Genomic DNA, 13,099 nt, shown 5'->3' on the forward strand with positions numbered 1-13,099 from the left:
CTCTCACATACCATCATGCCATACTGCTGGAAGTGACCCCAGGGCGAAGAAACAACCCAGATTACAAGCCACCCTGTGCCATGACTTGGTGGTTGACAAGAAACTTAAGTGACATCTCACTGCACAAATTCAGAAGGCTACTGCAGCCCAAAATTCTTGAGTGGGCAGAGATGAATTTCTTTTAAATGAGTGTTACATGCCGCAATTTTCTTCTGTAAAAAATGAAAATATAATCAATTTTTATAATTGTTTTGGGTTTTTTATTTTTGCATTGGGGGTGGAATACAGGGTCCCCCACAAGCTAGGTATACGCTGGACTACGCCCCCGGAAATTTTCACTTTTTTAAAAACACGATGCCAGGCTGGGAGTGCAGCTCAGTGCCGGAGCCCTTGCCCAGTGTGGGGGGCTCTGGGCACCCTCCCCAGCCCCACAGAAAATAGAGAATTCCAGCAACCTCCCAGCACGGGACGCTGCCCTGGCCTTGCGGAACTGGAGGCCGGGCGGCTTTACTTGGAGGCCTCTGCCCACAGCTGTGAGAAGGGGACAAGTCTGGTGTCGACGTGTGCTGTCCAGATTAGACAACTGTGGCACCAGCTCCCTGCACTGGAACTCCTGTCTCCAAAGCCCGCAGGACCCCAACCAGGATCACGCACAACATGCAGGGCCAGCTCTCCTGCCCACGCCAGGGAGAGGATGAAGGGCCCAGCAGAGAAAGCAAGACGGTTTATGCTTGAGGGCAGACAGTCCCCAGCCTGCTTCCCTTTGTGCAAACAGCAGCTCCCTTGTTCATCCAGAGAGGAAAATGGGGCCATTGTCACTGCACTGAGAGTCACTGTTGGATGCAGGCAGGAAGGCGGCACCATCCCAGGGCTGTGAATGACCGCCCGTTGAAACAGTCCCTGTTCTTGGGCACTTGCTGGCATGACAATTCCCTGAGTATGGAGCCTTGAAGGCGGCCCGCCAGGCAGGGAGCGGGAGGTACAGGGCCTGAGTCCCCTCCTTGGTTTGATAAAGAGCAAAGTTCCCTGAGTGCCTTGGGCGGCAAGGACAGCTAGACACAAGGAGTTAAAAAACAGTGTCTCTGCACGCTGCCACACAAGCTTGGCTGGCCCTGGGGAGGGGCTCCCTCAGGGCTCACAGGACCATCCCTGTCCCTGAGGGGGGCTCTGAGAAATGTCAGGCACTGGTGACAAACAGAACAAGAGACAAAAACCCTGCTGTCAAAGAGTTGACGCTACTGGTGAGATAGTGTGACACTCCATAAAGAGAATGGCATGGAATGATGGTGGGCAGGGCTGGCAGGGTAAAGGAGGGACTACTCCAAGTAAGATGGTCACAGAAGGCCTCTTCGAGGTAATATCTGAGCAAAGACCTGAGTGACAAGGAGCCAATCATGTGGCAATCTGGGGGGGGAAAGTTATAGGAAGAGAGAAGAGCCCGCGTGCAGGTCCCAGGCAGCGCACCCTGAGGAAAGCATCTCGGCTGTCACCCCTGCCTGCTCATCCTTTGGGAGTAAATGTGGAGGAAAGGTCAGAGTTAGGGGACAGAGATCTAGGATAGAAATGTGTCATCACATGGTCAATGCAGATTGGCATGAGGCTTCCAGCCCCTAGCTGTGGTCCAAGGTCAAAAGCTAAGAAACACTTTAGGGTGTGTCAGGAGGAACAGTATCAAGGCCAAGGACAACAAATCTTGTGGAACTTGATGCCATCTGTCTCCACCAGACAGATGTCTCAAATTCAGATGCTTCCAGGGCCAGGTCAACAGCCTCAGAGGTGAGGGCACCAATAGAACTCACCCTGGATAAAAGGGTACCCTGGACTCAGAGCCAGACGAGACCAGCCAGGTCTGAAGCCAGATATCCAGCTTCTCTGGAAGCATCACCAGTTGTTCAACAAGAGGATGGATTCAAAGTTTTGTCATTTGTTTTAACTTGTCAGATTAAACATGTGTATTTGGCCTATGGGCCCAATTGGAAACTTGGCCTTTTTAGATTGCTCTGATGTTTGGAAAGGATCGTGGCTCTGCCCCTTGACACAGGTGGAAATCCCCAAAGGAGCCTTCTGCTTTCATTCTGGAATCTGCTCTGAGGCTCACACTGTGGTCCCAAACATCGTAGGCTGGGGGTGGTCCTGGTCCACCTTCTCACCAGTGCTGTTGGCAAGGGGTGGGCCAGGCCCACTGGGGAGTAGATGGCCTGGGTCACTGGCTGGCAAGGGCCCCAGACGCTCGGCCTCAGCCAGGTCAGCCAGCAATGCGACCAGGGGTGGCCGCCGGCGACAAATGTCCTGTAGCAGCTTGGCCCGTGGCTGCAACTGCTGGATGAGTTCATCCCTCTGGCGCACAGCAGCCTGCAGGCTGTGGATGGCGGCCTCGGAGGTCAGCAGCTGCTCCTGGAGAGCGGCAATCTCACTGCGGGAAGGCAAAGCGGGGCAGTTAGGATGGTGGGAGAGCAGAGGGGCAGCTCCCCCCTGCTCCCAGCCCTCCCACAGCTCCCCATGGCTGTCCCCACCACTGCCTCCAGGCCCCTCTCAGTTACTGACTCTGTGTCTCCACCCAGTTCATGTGATAGAGCCCTAAATCCCCACCCACAAGATGGAGGCTTTGTGGGGCTGGGGATGTGGCTCAAGCGGTAGCGCGCTGGCCTGGCGTGCGTGAGGCCCGGGTTCGATCCTCCGCACCACATACAAACAAAGATGTTGTGTCCGCCGAAAACTAAAAAATAAATATTAAAATTCTCTCTCTCTCTCTTTAAAAAAAAAAAAAGATGGAGGCTTTGGGAGGTAATTAGGGTTAAATGAAGTCTGAGGTTGTGATCCCATGACAGAATTAGTGTCCTTATAAGAAGAGGCACCAGAGAGCTTGCTCGGTCTCTCTGCCACCAAGAACAAGCAACAGGTGGAAGTCTGCAAGCCAGGGTACTTTCACCAGAACCCAACCAACTGGCACCCTGATTGCATACTTCCAGCTTCCAGAACTGTGAGAAATAAACCTTGTTTTCTGAGATGCCAAGCCACAACAGCTCACCACTCCCCATCTTTCTGCAGTTCCTGATCCTCAACATCTTTTCCCATTTCTCATGTTTTGATGGCTCCTCCAGGAAGCCTCCCTTTGGGTCCCTGAGATTGTGTGATCTGCCCCCTCCTATCACAAACCTTGATCATCCCATGATATAACCACCCAATGATATGTCTCTCTCTTACCAATGTGCTCCAGACCCAGCCCAGCACCTGGCACATATCAGGTGCTCATTAAAACAAATGGATGAATCCAATGAGCTCTGAATTCCTTGTTCCGCATCTGGACCCCAGGTCCTCCCTCCTCCCTGGGTACTTGTCTCATCTCTTTCAATCTTCAGCTGCCAAAAGGAACTCTTCAAAAATGCTGATATGATCATATCTTCCCCTGCTCAAGAAACTGCCATGGCTCCCAGTGCCGACACCAGGGAGTAGGTGCTCCCTGTGCCAGTCAGTACCCGCTGATCTTGCCTTGTGGGAAAAATAGGCTATTTGAAGTTACAAATTCACACGTATATCTTCATTTACATCCTGAGGACTAATCCGAGTTTTGCTTTGTGTTTTTCTTTTTTTCTTCCTCCAATCCCATTAGCAGTCCAGCCCCCACGTGAATTCACAGTGTTCCTACTCTTCTTCCCCGTCCAATCTCATCTCTGCCTCCGCCCACCTCCTCTGGGAAGTCACCTGGCCGGATCCCAGTCTCACCGGTCTTTGGCGTGGCCCAGCTCGTCCAGGGCGGCGCGCAACTGCTGATCTTGGAGGGTCAGGCGCTCTGCTTGGGCGCTCACCGTGCGCTCCGCGGCCTCTAGCCGCGCCTCCAGCTCCGCCGCGCGCCGGTGAACCGCAGCCAGGTGTGCGTTCGCCTCGCGAATCTGCAACGCGGGCGGCGCGGACATGGCCCTGCCGCGGTCCAGGCCGGACACGCCCCCGGGCGGCCCGGAACAGGCAGCCACGCCCCAAAGTGGGCCACACCCCCTCAGGGCCTTAGCACGATTGGCAGGAGCCCTTCTCTAGGCCCCGCCTCCGGAGCTGGGCTGTGCGTCTCTGGAAACCGAACGCCCTCACTGATTCAAGCATCTTGAAAGTCCGCCCTTAAGCCTAGCCTAAGATTGGTCAAGATCTTGACAGAACACGCCCCCGTGTAGGCCTGGTCCAGGGGCAATTCGTTCAGCTCACGGGATTGGTCGAATTTTCCAGACAAGCCCCGCCCTACTTAGAAAGTGACACCCGGAATGGTCCGGAACTCTCGGCCGCGGCAGGCACCAGCGCGCCCGCCGGAACAGGCTGCTTTCCTCTGGGGCCCACACCATTGGCCACGTCTCTGTCAGGGGCAGTCCAAGAACAGACGCGCTTTAGGCTAACATAAGCTGCTCTTTTCTTTCTTCTTTTCTAACTTTATGTCAACTGTATTTTTATCTTTTTCCTTTTCTTGATGCTTCTGTGTGCTAATCAGTTATACATGACAGTAGAGTGCATTTTGACACATCACACATAAATGGAGTGTGACTTCCTTTCTACATGACGGAGAGTCACGGCCGCGTAATCATATATGCACATAGGGTGATGATGTTCTTTCTACTATCCCCCTACCCCACAACCCCTTCCCCTCCTTCACGCTCCTCCGTCTAACCCAAGGACCTCTACCTTCCGAGCGCCACCCCCGCTCCCTTCCTGGGAATTAGCAGCCGCAGATCAGAAACAACCGCGCGGGGTTGGTCAAACCCCTCCGGGTTATTCCTTCGTTTTGGGCCACGCCCTCAAACCGAGACATACTTCTTCCTACACGGTTCGGGCACAGAACGCTTCCCACTAAGATCCCAGAATTGGTCACGTTTCCATTAAACTTCGCCTCTATCCTGGCCACATCCTAAAGTTTAGTGGCACCCGGTTCAGACTCCTGTTTGGATATTGGTCACAGGGCATGACAACGTCCCATACAGATTCGGGCGCTAAGAGGGGCCACATACCTAGTCTGTACGTGGCGGTAGACCTAGCTCCCGTCAGTCTGCCCTGTAGAACAGACCCCACCTCCAGTAGTAAACCGTCCCTAACCTAGGACTCCCTGAGCCGGGACTAGCTCCCCCTCTGTCAATCGACCCTGCGTACTCGTGCTTCCTTAGGCCAGGCCCGCCCCCCTACGCATGCGCGCGACCCGTGTGCATGTCCGCGGAGCTCAATAAAGTTGCGCGCTTGTTGCCGGCCCCTCGGTCAGGGAGGTTGCGCGCACTTCCCCAGGAAGTCTCGCGAGAGTCGGCAGCGGCTGCCCTTGGGAGCGCGGAGCCCGCGGGGTCGGCGGTGTGGGCTCGGGGCTGCGCGGCCATGGCTCCGAGTCTTCTTCGACAGTTCTTGGACATCCCCGACGGCACCGAGTGCCACCGCAAAGCCTACGCCAGCACCGGTATCGGCGGCGCAGTGGGTGAGCGCCGGCCGGCCCCGGCAGCGGAGCGCGAGGGCGCAGGAGGTCACGGGGCCGCGGCGCCGCCCGAGGGTCCTGCGCGCCGGGCTCCCGCGGCCGCGCGGCTGGGGGACCTGGCGGGGTCGGAGGGCCCCGGGAGGTCGTGGCTCAGGTGACAAGCCGGGCACGGGGACCGCGGGCGAGGCGGGAGGGGTTGGTGGAGCCTTCTCCAGGCTCCGGGAGGCTGCGCAGTGAGACCGGGAGGGCTTCGAGGTCCCCTGTGAGACTCCCTCGCGGGGCAGCCTTGAAGGGACTCGAGGAGGTCGTCACTGCGGTGTCGGGAGCGGTCCCAGAAGCCTGAGGGCGCTCCGGGGTGCGATGAGGTCTTTGTAGGGTCAGGTGTGCCCGGGGCTTCTGATGGGGCCACCAGTGGGATCCTAGGTGAGGTGGGCCCAGGCACCCGCAGCCCGGTCGTCCCAGTGCCCGCCCCTTCCCAGGAGGGTTTCCCGGGCACCTTCTCCTTTCATTCTCTGCCCCGCTGGGAAGTAAATGACTTTGGCCACCACCATCTCTCGGGCCTGGCAGGGACTGAGACCCTCCTGGTCGCAGTTGGATTAGGGTGGCCCTAGGGAGCGCTTCCGGACTGAAAGAGGCGCATTAACCATCCCTCAGCGTTTGGGAGCCCGGCTGCAAGGCCGGGTCTGCGGGTCCCCCTTGGAGGGATGGGGGTCCAGGAGGGGAAGTCATTCTGGCACATTCTTAAGGGGAGACATGACATTAGGAAATGTCTGGAAGGACTTTGGGGGGGGGGTGGTCATGTTTGAAGGGATGTGAAAGCAGGAGGGAGTCACTTGAGAGGCATTCTGGGCCTCTTCTTGGGGCGAGGCCGGACCCAGAACTCCATCCCGGCCTCTTTGAGGAGATTTTGAGGGCAGTGGGCCTGGGGCTGAGGCTCAGTGGCAGAGCATGAGGCACCAGCTTCGATCCTCAGCATCACATAAAATAAATGAATGGAATGGGGGTGTTGTGTCCATAAGTGGAGGGCCATGAAGAAGTGCGCATGCTCACACGCAGGAGTCTCTGAGCCTGACGTGGTGGGCACGGCTAGTGAGGGGACTCACTGGAGGGCACTGGGGGAGCAGCGAGAGAGAAACCTTGTCAGACATGCGGCGTTGGGGAGTCACTGAGGGCGACATTTGGGGGGTCACTAGCTCTGTGGGCACTACTCCCCTTCCGGTCCCACCCCCTTCATCTCCTGCCACCCTCATCCAAGGGTGGCCACTTGCTTCATGGAAGTCCCTGGATGGCATCTGTGGGCACAGCAGTCTGGGAGGGAAGGAGGTATATAGTAACGTGATGAGTGGGTGACCCAATGGTGCATGTGGGAGGAGCAGCTCTAGGTGGGCACCTGTGGCATGCAGCAACCGCTTGTGCCTGACTGGAGGCACTGCGTGCGAGTATCTGGAGGTCAAGAGGCCGGCAGCAGGCTGCAGGGGGGTTTTTGAAAGGAGGATGAGGGCAGTGGAGAGATCTGGTCAGTAGAGATCCTCTTGTGCTTATAGGGGCTCCAGGAAGAAGAGTGGCAGGTCACCACAATGGGTGAATGATGGGGACAGGGTGATGGAGCAGTCTTGACCTCCAAAGGGTAAGCAGGGAGTCCTAGGTCACCTGCTACCTGGTAAGGGGCTTTGGAGGGGACCTAGGACGGTGGGCACTTGCTGTTTTCTCGGACGTGGTCCATGGGCTAAAAGGTCCCTTGGCCAAGATCCATGCCTGGGGTAGGGACAGTAAGGTTCCCCAAGGGTCTCTTTGTGAGTGGGTTCTGGTTTTGTTGGGTTTTTTGTTTGTTTGGGGGGGGTTTTGGTACTGGCAATTGAACCCAGGGGCACTTAACCACTGAGCCGCATCCCCAGCCCTTTTTTATATTTTATTTAGAGACAGGGTCTCGCTGTGTTGCTTAGGGCCTTGCTAAGTTGCTGAGGCTGGCTTTGAATTCATATTCCTCCTGCTTCAGCCTCCCAAGCTGCTGGGATTAAAGGCATGTGCCCACAAGTGCCACGCACCAGGCTTGTGAGTGGGTTTGGGAGCATCATTGAAACAGTGTTCCTCCTGCTGGGAGGGGTGAGAGCGTTATAAGACCCTGTGGCCAGCACAGACCAGATCAGGACTCGTTGAGTCCCAGGAAGGTCTGGGAGTGTTTACGAATGGGGTGCACGTAAGCCTTGGTGTGGGGGAGGGTGGGGCTTGCTGGGCCAGGGGAGCAGGCCCTGGCGCCATCATGTTCTGCAGCCCAGCAGGGACCCAGGTGTTGGTCCTCACTGGAAGGGCCCCTGGAGGCTCCTGTGGGGCAGACTCGGGCAAACTGAAATAGAGGCACAGCTGGGCAGCAGGGCATCGCCCGTCCTGGAGGGGCGTGTGGGTCCTAAAAGCTGGAGGTTGGGCATAAGGACAGCTGTCAGGGGCACTCTTTGGGTCATACCCACCTGGTTTCCCAGATGGCTGCTGGGCAGCCTCTGGTAAGCTGCTCTGCTCTCTGAGGCCGCCTCATCTCCATGAAGCAGCAGATAACAGGACATCAGGGCCTGGAGAGGGTGAGGGGCGGTGACTGCCCTTGTGGCCTGTCCAGGGCAGTCCATTTTGTTGGGATATTCAGGCCCCAGGAGGTCCCTGTGGTGACTGGGCCGTGTCAGGAGGGCCACAGGGAGAGGAAGGAGGGATCTGCACCGAGCAGCTCCTGCCAGCAGATGGGGAGGCCGTGCTGGGCTGCTGGGTGGTCAGGAGCCAGCGACAGTCTGCCCACCCACCACAGAGGGAGGCCCAGGGCAGCGGGCAAAGCTGCCCATGCCTGCGAGGCTCTGATGGGCGGCTGGGCCAGCCAGAATGGACTCTCCTTCCTCTTCACCGCCTGGCCCCCACCTGGCCCCCTTGAGCATAGGAGTCAGCATCAGGGGCAGGAGGCTGGGGAGACAGTGAAGATGGAAAAGCTGACCTGAGTGGTGGGGCCAAGTGGGCATGAGTGGCAGCCATGCCAGCTAGGTGCCAAGGACACACCTAGGCCCAAACCTCCAGTGTGGGGGGATGTCCCAGGAGTGGCAGGAGGGAGGCTTTAGCAGCCTCAGAGCTGAGCCACTGCCTGGGAGGCTTAGGTGGAGGCCCAGGGCCCACAGGAGAGTGGAGGCTTTGATGGGAGTGGGAGCTGGACCTAGGCGCCAAGACCTGTAGGGGGTGCTGCTGTGGCATCTGAGCTGGTGGCATGAAGCCCTGAAGCAGCCCCACAACTCTTGAGGCCCTTGGTCCCACTCTTGTGTTCGCCTCATGGATGGTCCCGTATCTGCTGGCCAGTGCCCCACTGAGGGCCAGTATGGGTGGCAGGGACCCCACAGCTGAGCCAGCACTGGTCAGGCTTTGAGAAAGGAGAGGCCTAGGGGCCAGGAGTGGGTGAGCATCCTCCAGCTCAGCCCTGGCACAGAGGGGTGGCCCCAGAGACAGAGTGCCCAGCAGGCCACCTGAACCCTGGAGCCTAAGGTTGGTCAGGGGCTGCTTCTCATCACTGAGGAGACCAAGATCGACTGGCCTCCTTCCCTTTGTCCCACAGGCCTGATTTGGTCAGTCTACAGTGTCACACACCGTCCCCCGGACTCCGTCCTCGAAGGAGTGGCTCGGGCTGGACGATATACATTTACCGCAGGTGAGCAGGGGGGTTCTCCTGGCTGCCCTAGTGCCCAGCTCTTGCCCTCAGTCTGGGAGCATCTTCTACAACCGCCACTTCTCCCTGGCTCCCAGCCCAGTCCACAGTCCGAACCGTTGGGGGACACAGGGTGCTCCTCCGTCAGGGACATGGGTTGTGGCAGGGGTCCCAGGGGCCAGCTGCAGTGCCAGGGCGGGAAGCTCCTGTGGGAAGCAGCCAGCTGGCAGGGAGCTTCCAGGAGTCTCTCGCCATGCCCCCTCTGGGCCTCCGACTGAGCACCTGCCCTCTGTGTGTCCCCGGCAGCCGCCATCGGGGCCGTGTTCGGCATCACCTCCTGCCTCAGCGCCCAGGTCCGCGGGAAGCCTGATGACCCCCTGAACTACTTCCTAGGCGGCTGTGCCGGAGGCCTGACCCTGGGAGCTCGTAGTGAGTACCCCACCCGCCCTGCGCCCCAGCACAGGACCCCTGCCCCAGCTGACCCTATTCTCTATTCTGACCCGGACAAGAGCCCAGGGAGCCAGGTGTGCAGAACACTGCCTGGGCACAGGGAGTCACCACAGAGACACCTCTGGTCTCTCGGGCCAGCCAGCAGTGATAGGTGCTGCTGCGCAAGCCCACAGGGCCTCACACCGCCTGCCCCAACCCCTGCCTCCCTCCACCCTCTGCTCCAGCCACACAGTCTCCTCACTGTGGCCCCAACACACAAGGTTCAGTCCTGCCCCAGGGCCTTTGCACAGCTGCACTCTGCCTGGAATGTCATCCCCCCCAGACGTTAGTGTTGGTCCCCAATCACCATCCCAACGATCCTCTGTACAGTCCACCCCTGCTATTCCCACTCCACGTCCCGTCTGTCATGTCTTGTTAGAGGACACAGGTCACTAATTATCTCCACCATTGACCCGTGAGCAGCTTAGAGGAGATGTCCCTGCACTGCCCCCATGCCCCCCACAGCATCCAGGAACGTGCAGGCCCAGGGTCCACAGGGAGCTGCTCTCAGCCCACTGCACAGATACAGGAACTGGAGTCGGGGGCCTACCTGCAGCCAGCAGAGGCGGTGGCCCTGGGGGAGGCAGGCCAGCCCCGCGCAGCAGAGCCACCTGGCATAGGTCCAGTGCTGTTTCCTGCCCGTCCCCACCGCCCCAGCCCTGTGTGCCCCTGCCTCAGGGTCACAGGAGGGGAAATGAGGCCACCGTGCCTGGCACCCGTTCTTGCCTGGCGTGTGGCAAGGGCTCTAGTAGTCGCCGCGTTTGTGTCAACACCATGGGGAGGACACTGGGAATGGTGGCCACACCTACAATCCCAGCGACTTGGCAGGCTCAGGCAGGAAGGTGCCAAGTTCTAGGCCAGCCTCAGCAACTTAGCAAGACCCTGTCTCAAAGAAAAAAATTAAAAGGGCTGGGGCGTGCTCAGTGGTTAAAGTGCCCCGGGTTCCATGTCCCAACACAGAGCCCAGCCCTGCCCCAGGCCAGCCTCCCTGAGTCCCAGCGGGTTTTGGTTGGCAGGACATGCCCCCTCCTCGGCCAGCCCCTGTGGCTTTGGGGTAAGCAGGGCACTTGCTGTTCAGCCACACACCTGTGATGCCGAGACACCCCACAGTGTCACTGCTGCCTAGTGTTTCCCAAGCCCAGAGCCTGGGTGGCACTGTGTCCCTGGAGCCCTTGGTGTGGAGCTCAGTGAGGACCCAGCCTGGACCTGCACCTGCTGGGGGTTGGGCTGCTGCCCCAGAGCAGCCCAGCTCTGGCTGGGCCCCCTGAAGCTCAAGTCCAGCCCCCAGGCAGGTGGGGCCAAGGCGTCCTGGGCACAGTGTGCCTGATGTCACCTCTTCCTTGCAGCTCACAACTATGGGATTGCTGCTGCTGGATGCGTGTACATGGGCACGGCGGCCGCCCTGTTCAAGATGGGCCAGCTGGAGGGGTGGGAGCTGTTTGCAAAACCCAAGGTGTGAGCCCTGCTGCTCCCCAGATGCCAGGCAGGGCCAAATGTGCCCAGAAATAAATTCCACGTATGTGTGTGTACAAGTGTCCTGGGGGCTGAGCGGTGTCTCGCAGCCAGCAAGGGGGCTGGGCGGGTCCCGAGGCAGGAGGAAGGGAGATAAGGCTGGGCACAGGCCTCGGCCTGCGACCTGGCTCTGGGCTTGGGAGGGAGTGGAGATGGGAACCCCCACATGGTCCACCTACTGTCCTGGCTGTAGGTGTGTCCCTGCCAGGCCAAGGGCACCAGTCTGGCCTTGCAGAACTGGGGGGCGGGGGCATCACACTAGGGCCACAGGGAGCCAGGAGAGGAGGCTTGGCAGGGACGCACCTGTTGCCAGGCCGCAGCCCGTCCCCAGGGTGGAGCAGGAGCCTCCCAGGACCCCAGGGAGTGGAATCCAGACCCAGCCGCCCACAGCCCTTCCTCAGCTCTGGCCACCACCCTGCAGGCCACGGGCCATCTCTCCAGGACACTCCCCAAAGTCAGCAGCATGTGGAAAACATGCTCGGGCCCCACACACAGTCCTCTCCAAACTCCTGGGCATCAGAGCGGAGAGCCCTGGACGGCCCTGCCCAGGACCAATGGCCTGGCCAGGTGAGGGGCTGGTGGCAGTGACACGGAAAGCACCAACATCCTTGCCAGCCCTGCTCACCAGCTGTCAGGCCGAGTGATTTAGGTGGCCCCGGAATGCTGGCGACGCCCGGCCCTGGCCCGCGGCTCCTTCTCCAGAACTGGCGTGGAGCTTCCTGGCAGGGAGGAGGCGCAGGCTCCAGCACGCCGGGAATCTCGGCTCTCCGGCCCCATCCAGGGGAGCGGGGGCCCTGCGCCTGGTGGCCAGGGACAGCAGGAATGGGCAGGGGGCCACGGCCCTCATCCGCTCCTGCGGGCCAGAGCTTTCCATCCACCTGGGGGGGGGGGAAGCTATGGGGGGCTGTCCCCCTTGCCATGGCCACACGTATCCAGCGACTCCAGGTGCCTTCCTCAGCCCCTGCCCTGCTGGCCTCCCCACTGCCTCTTGCCCTCCCTGGACTTGTGTCCAGATGTCACGGAGTGCTGGCTCCCAGGGGACCAGACGCCAGCTTGGCTTGTGTCCAGGACTGGGTGCCTGAACCTGGGTTTGGGGCTCCCTGGGAAAGGATGGAGACACCCGGTGGGCAGAGAGGGACCAGGAGCCTGTTCAGAAAGGGCTGGGTTCGAATCCCACCCTCGACTCCTGCTCCACCCTGGGCCGGGCCTCGGCCATGGCCGGCACTTAGCTGCCTCCTTGGAGACGGCTCCCCTGCAGACCCATCCACCCCCCCTCCGCCCCGCACTGGCCTGGACTTCCCCACCACGGCCAGCAGGGGGCAGAGCTCGCCTCCGCTTGGCGGGAGGGGCAGCAAGGTCCCCTTAGCTCCACGATGGACAGTGAGGAGCGTCCTTTCCCTTGTGTCCGCCCTGCTTGGCACCCACAGGGACAGGCTCCTTTCTAGCGAGCTCTGCCCAGGCCTCACCCACCTGCAGGCCCCTCCCCAGCCATCGTCTCAGGACCTGTCACAGGCGCCAGCCAAGACGCAGGGCAGGGAAGAGTGGGACTTCCAAGGGGGAGCCCTGTCCCCCCTCCCAGCCTCAGATGCCCCCCTGTTTGGGGAGTGGTGGCCAGACCTGGGCTCTGCTCGCCGCCCACCCAGCCCTTTCTGGGCTGGCCGCCAGTTCCGGAGCGTGTCTGCCAGGCCCCCCAGAAGGGGGCAGGAGGGGGAGGTTGCTCATGGGGCTCCAGGGAACCCCAAAACCGAGGCCCCCTGGCCCATAAACATTTACAGGACTGTGAGGGGCTGACGTCATCCCTGCCCCCCACACAGGCCTCACGGGGAGGCCCTGTCTGGATACCCCGCTCCCCCCTTCCTGCAGAAGCCCCTGTTTGGGGCAGCAGGGAGCCCTCCAGAGACTGCTCCGAGCTGGACATAGCCCCTGGCTCCAGGTCACCAGGAGGGGGACAGGCTGAGCAGCGGCCTCCCTGGGAGTCAAGGAGGGCTTCCTGGAAGGGG

General features: G+C 60.1%; 2 protein-coding genes across 2 annotated transcripts; one reads left to right on the forward strand and one right to left on the reverse strand.

The window, feature by feature from the left end:
• Positions 1–237: 237 nt before the first annotated feature.
• Vmac (vimentin type intermediate filament associated coiled-coil protein) lies at positions 238–3,924 on the reverse strand. The gene is made up of 2 exons (XM_027952659.2): positions 3,724–3,924; positions 238–2,413 (listed from the first exon to the last, which is right to left on the reverse strand). The coding sequence occupies exons 1-2, from the start codon at positions 3,912–3,914 to the stop codon at positions 2,095–2,097; spliced, it is 510 nt and encodes a 169-aa protein (XP_027808460.1). The 5' UTR covers positions 3,915–3,924; the 3' UTR covers positions 238–2,094.
• A 1,319-nt stretch (positions 3,925–5,243) lies between these two features.
• On the forward strand, positions 5,244–11,119 carry Ndufa11 (NADH:ubiquinone oxidoreductase subunit A11). Its single transcript, XM_027952696.2, has 4 exons — positions 5,244–5,434; positions 9,009–9,101; positions 9,405–9,527; positions 10,934–11,119. Exons 1-4 carry the CDS (start codon positions 5,338–5,340, stop codon positions 11,044–11,046), a joined length of 426 nt encoding a protein of 141 aa, XP_027808497.1. The 5' UTR covers positions 5,244–5,337; the 3' UTR covers positions 11,047–11,119.
• The last annotated feature ends 1,980 nt before the right edge of the window (positions 11,120–13,099 follow it).

This window comes from Marmota flaviventris, chromosome 1, assembly GCF_047511675.1.
Source record: "Marmota flaviventris isolate mMarFla1 chromosome 1, mMarFla1.hap1, whole genome shotgun sequence".
Taxonomy (NCBI): Eukaryota; Metazoa; Chordata; class Mammalia; order Rodentia; family Sciuridae; genus Marmota; species Marmota flaviventris.

Coding starts and splice junctions, on each gene's coding strand:
- Vmac (XM_027952659.2), bottom strand. CDS start 3,914: ATGTCCGCGCCGCCCGCGTTGCAGATTCGCGAGGCGAACGCACACCTG. Junction 2,414..3,723: donor CTGGGCCACGCCAAAGACCG/GTGAGACTGGGA, acceptor GCCTTCCCGCAG/TGAGATTGCCGCTCTCCAGG.
- Ndufa11 (XM_027952696.2), top strand. CDS start 5,338: ATGGCTCCGAGTCTTCTTCGACAGTTCTTGGACATCCCCGACGGCACC. Junction 5,435..9,008: donor CGGTATCGGCGGCGCAGTGG/GTGAGCGCCGGC, acceptor TTTGTCCCACAG/GCCTGATTTGGTCAGTCTAC. Junction 9,102..9,404: donor ACGATATACATTTACCGCAG/GTGAGCAGGGGG, acceptor TGTCCCCGGCAG/CCGCCATCGGGGCCGTGTTC.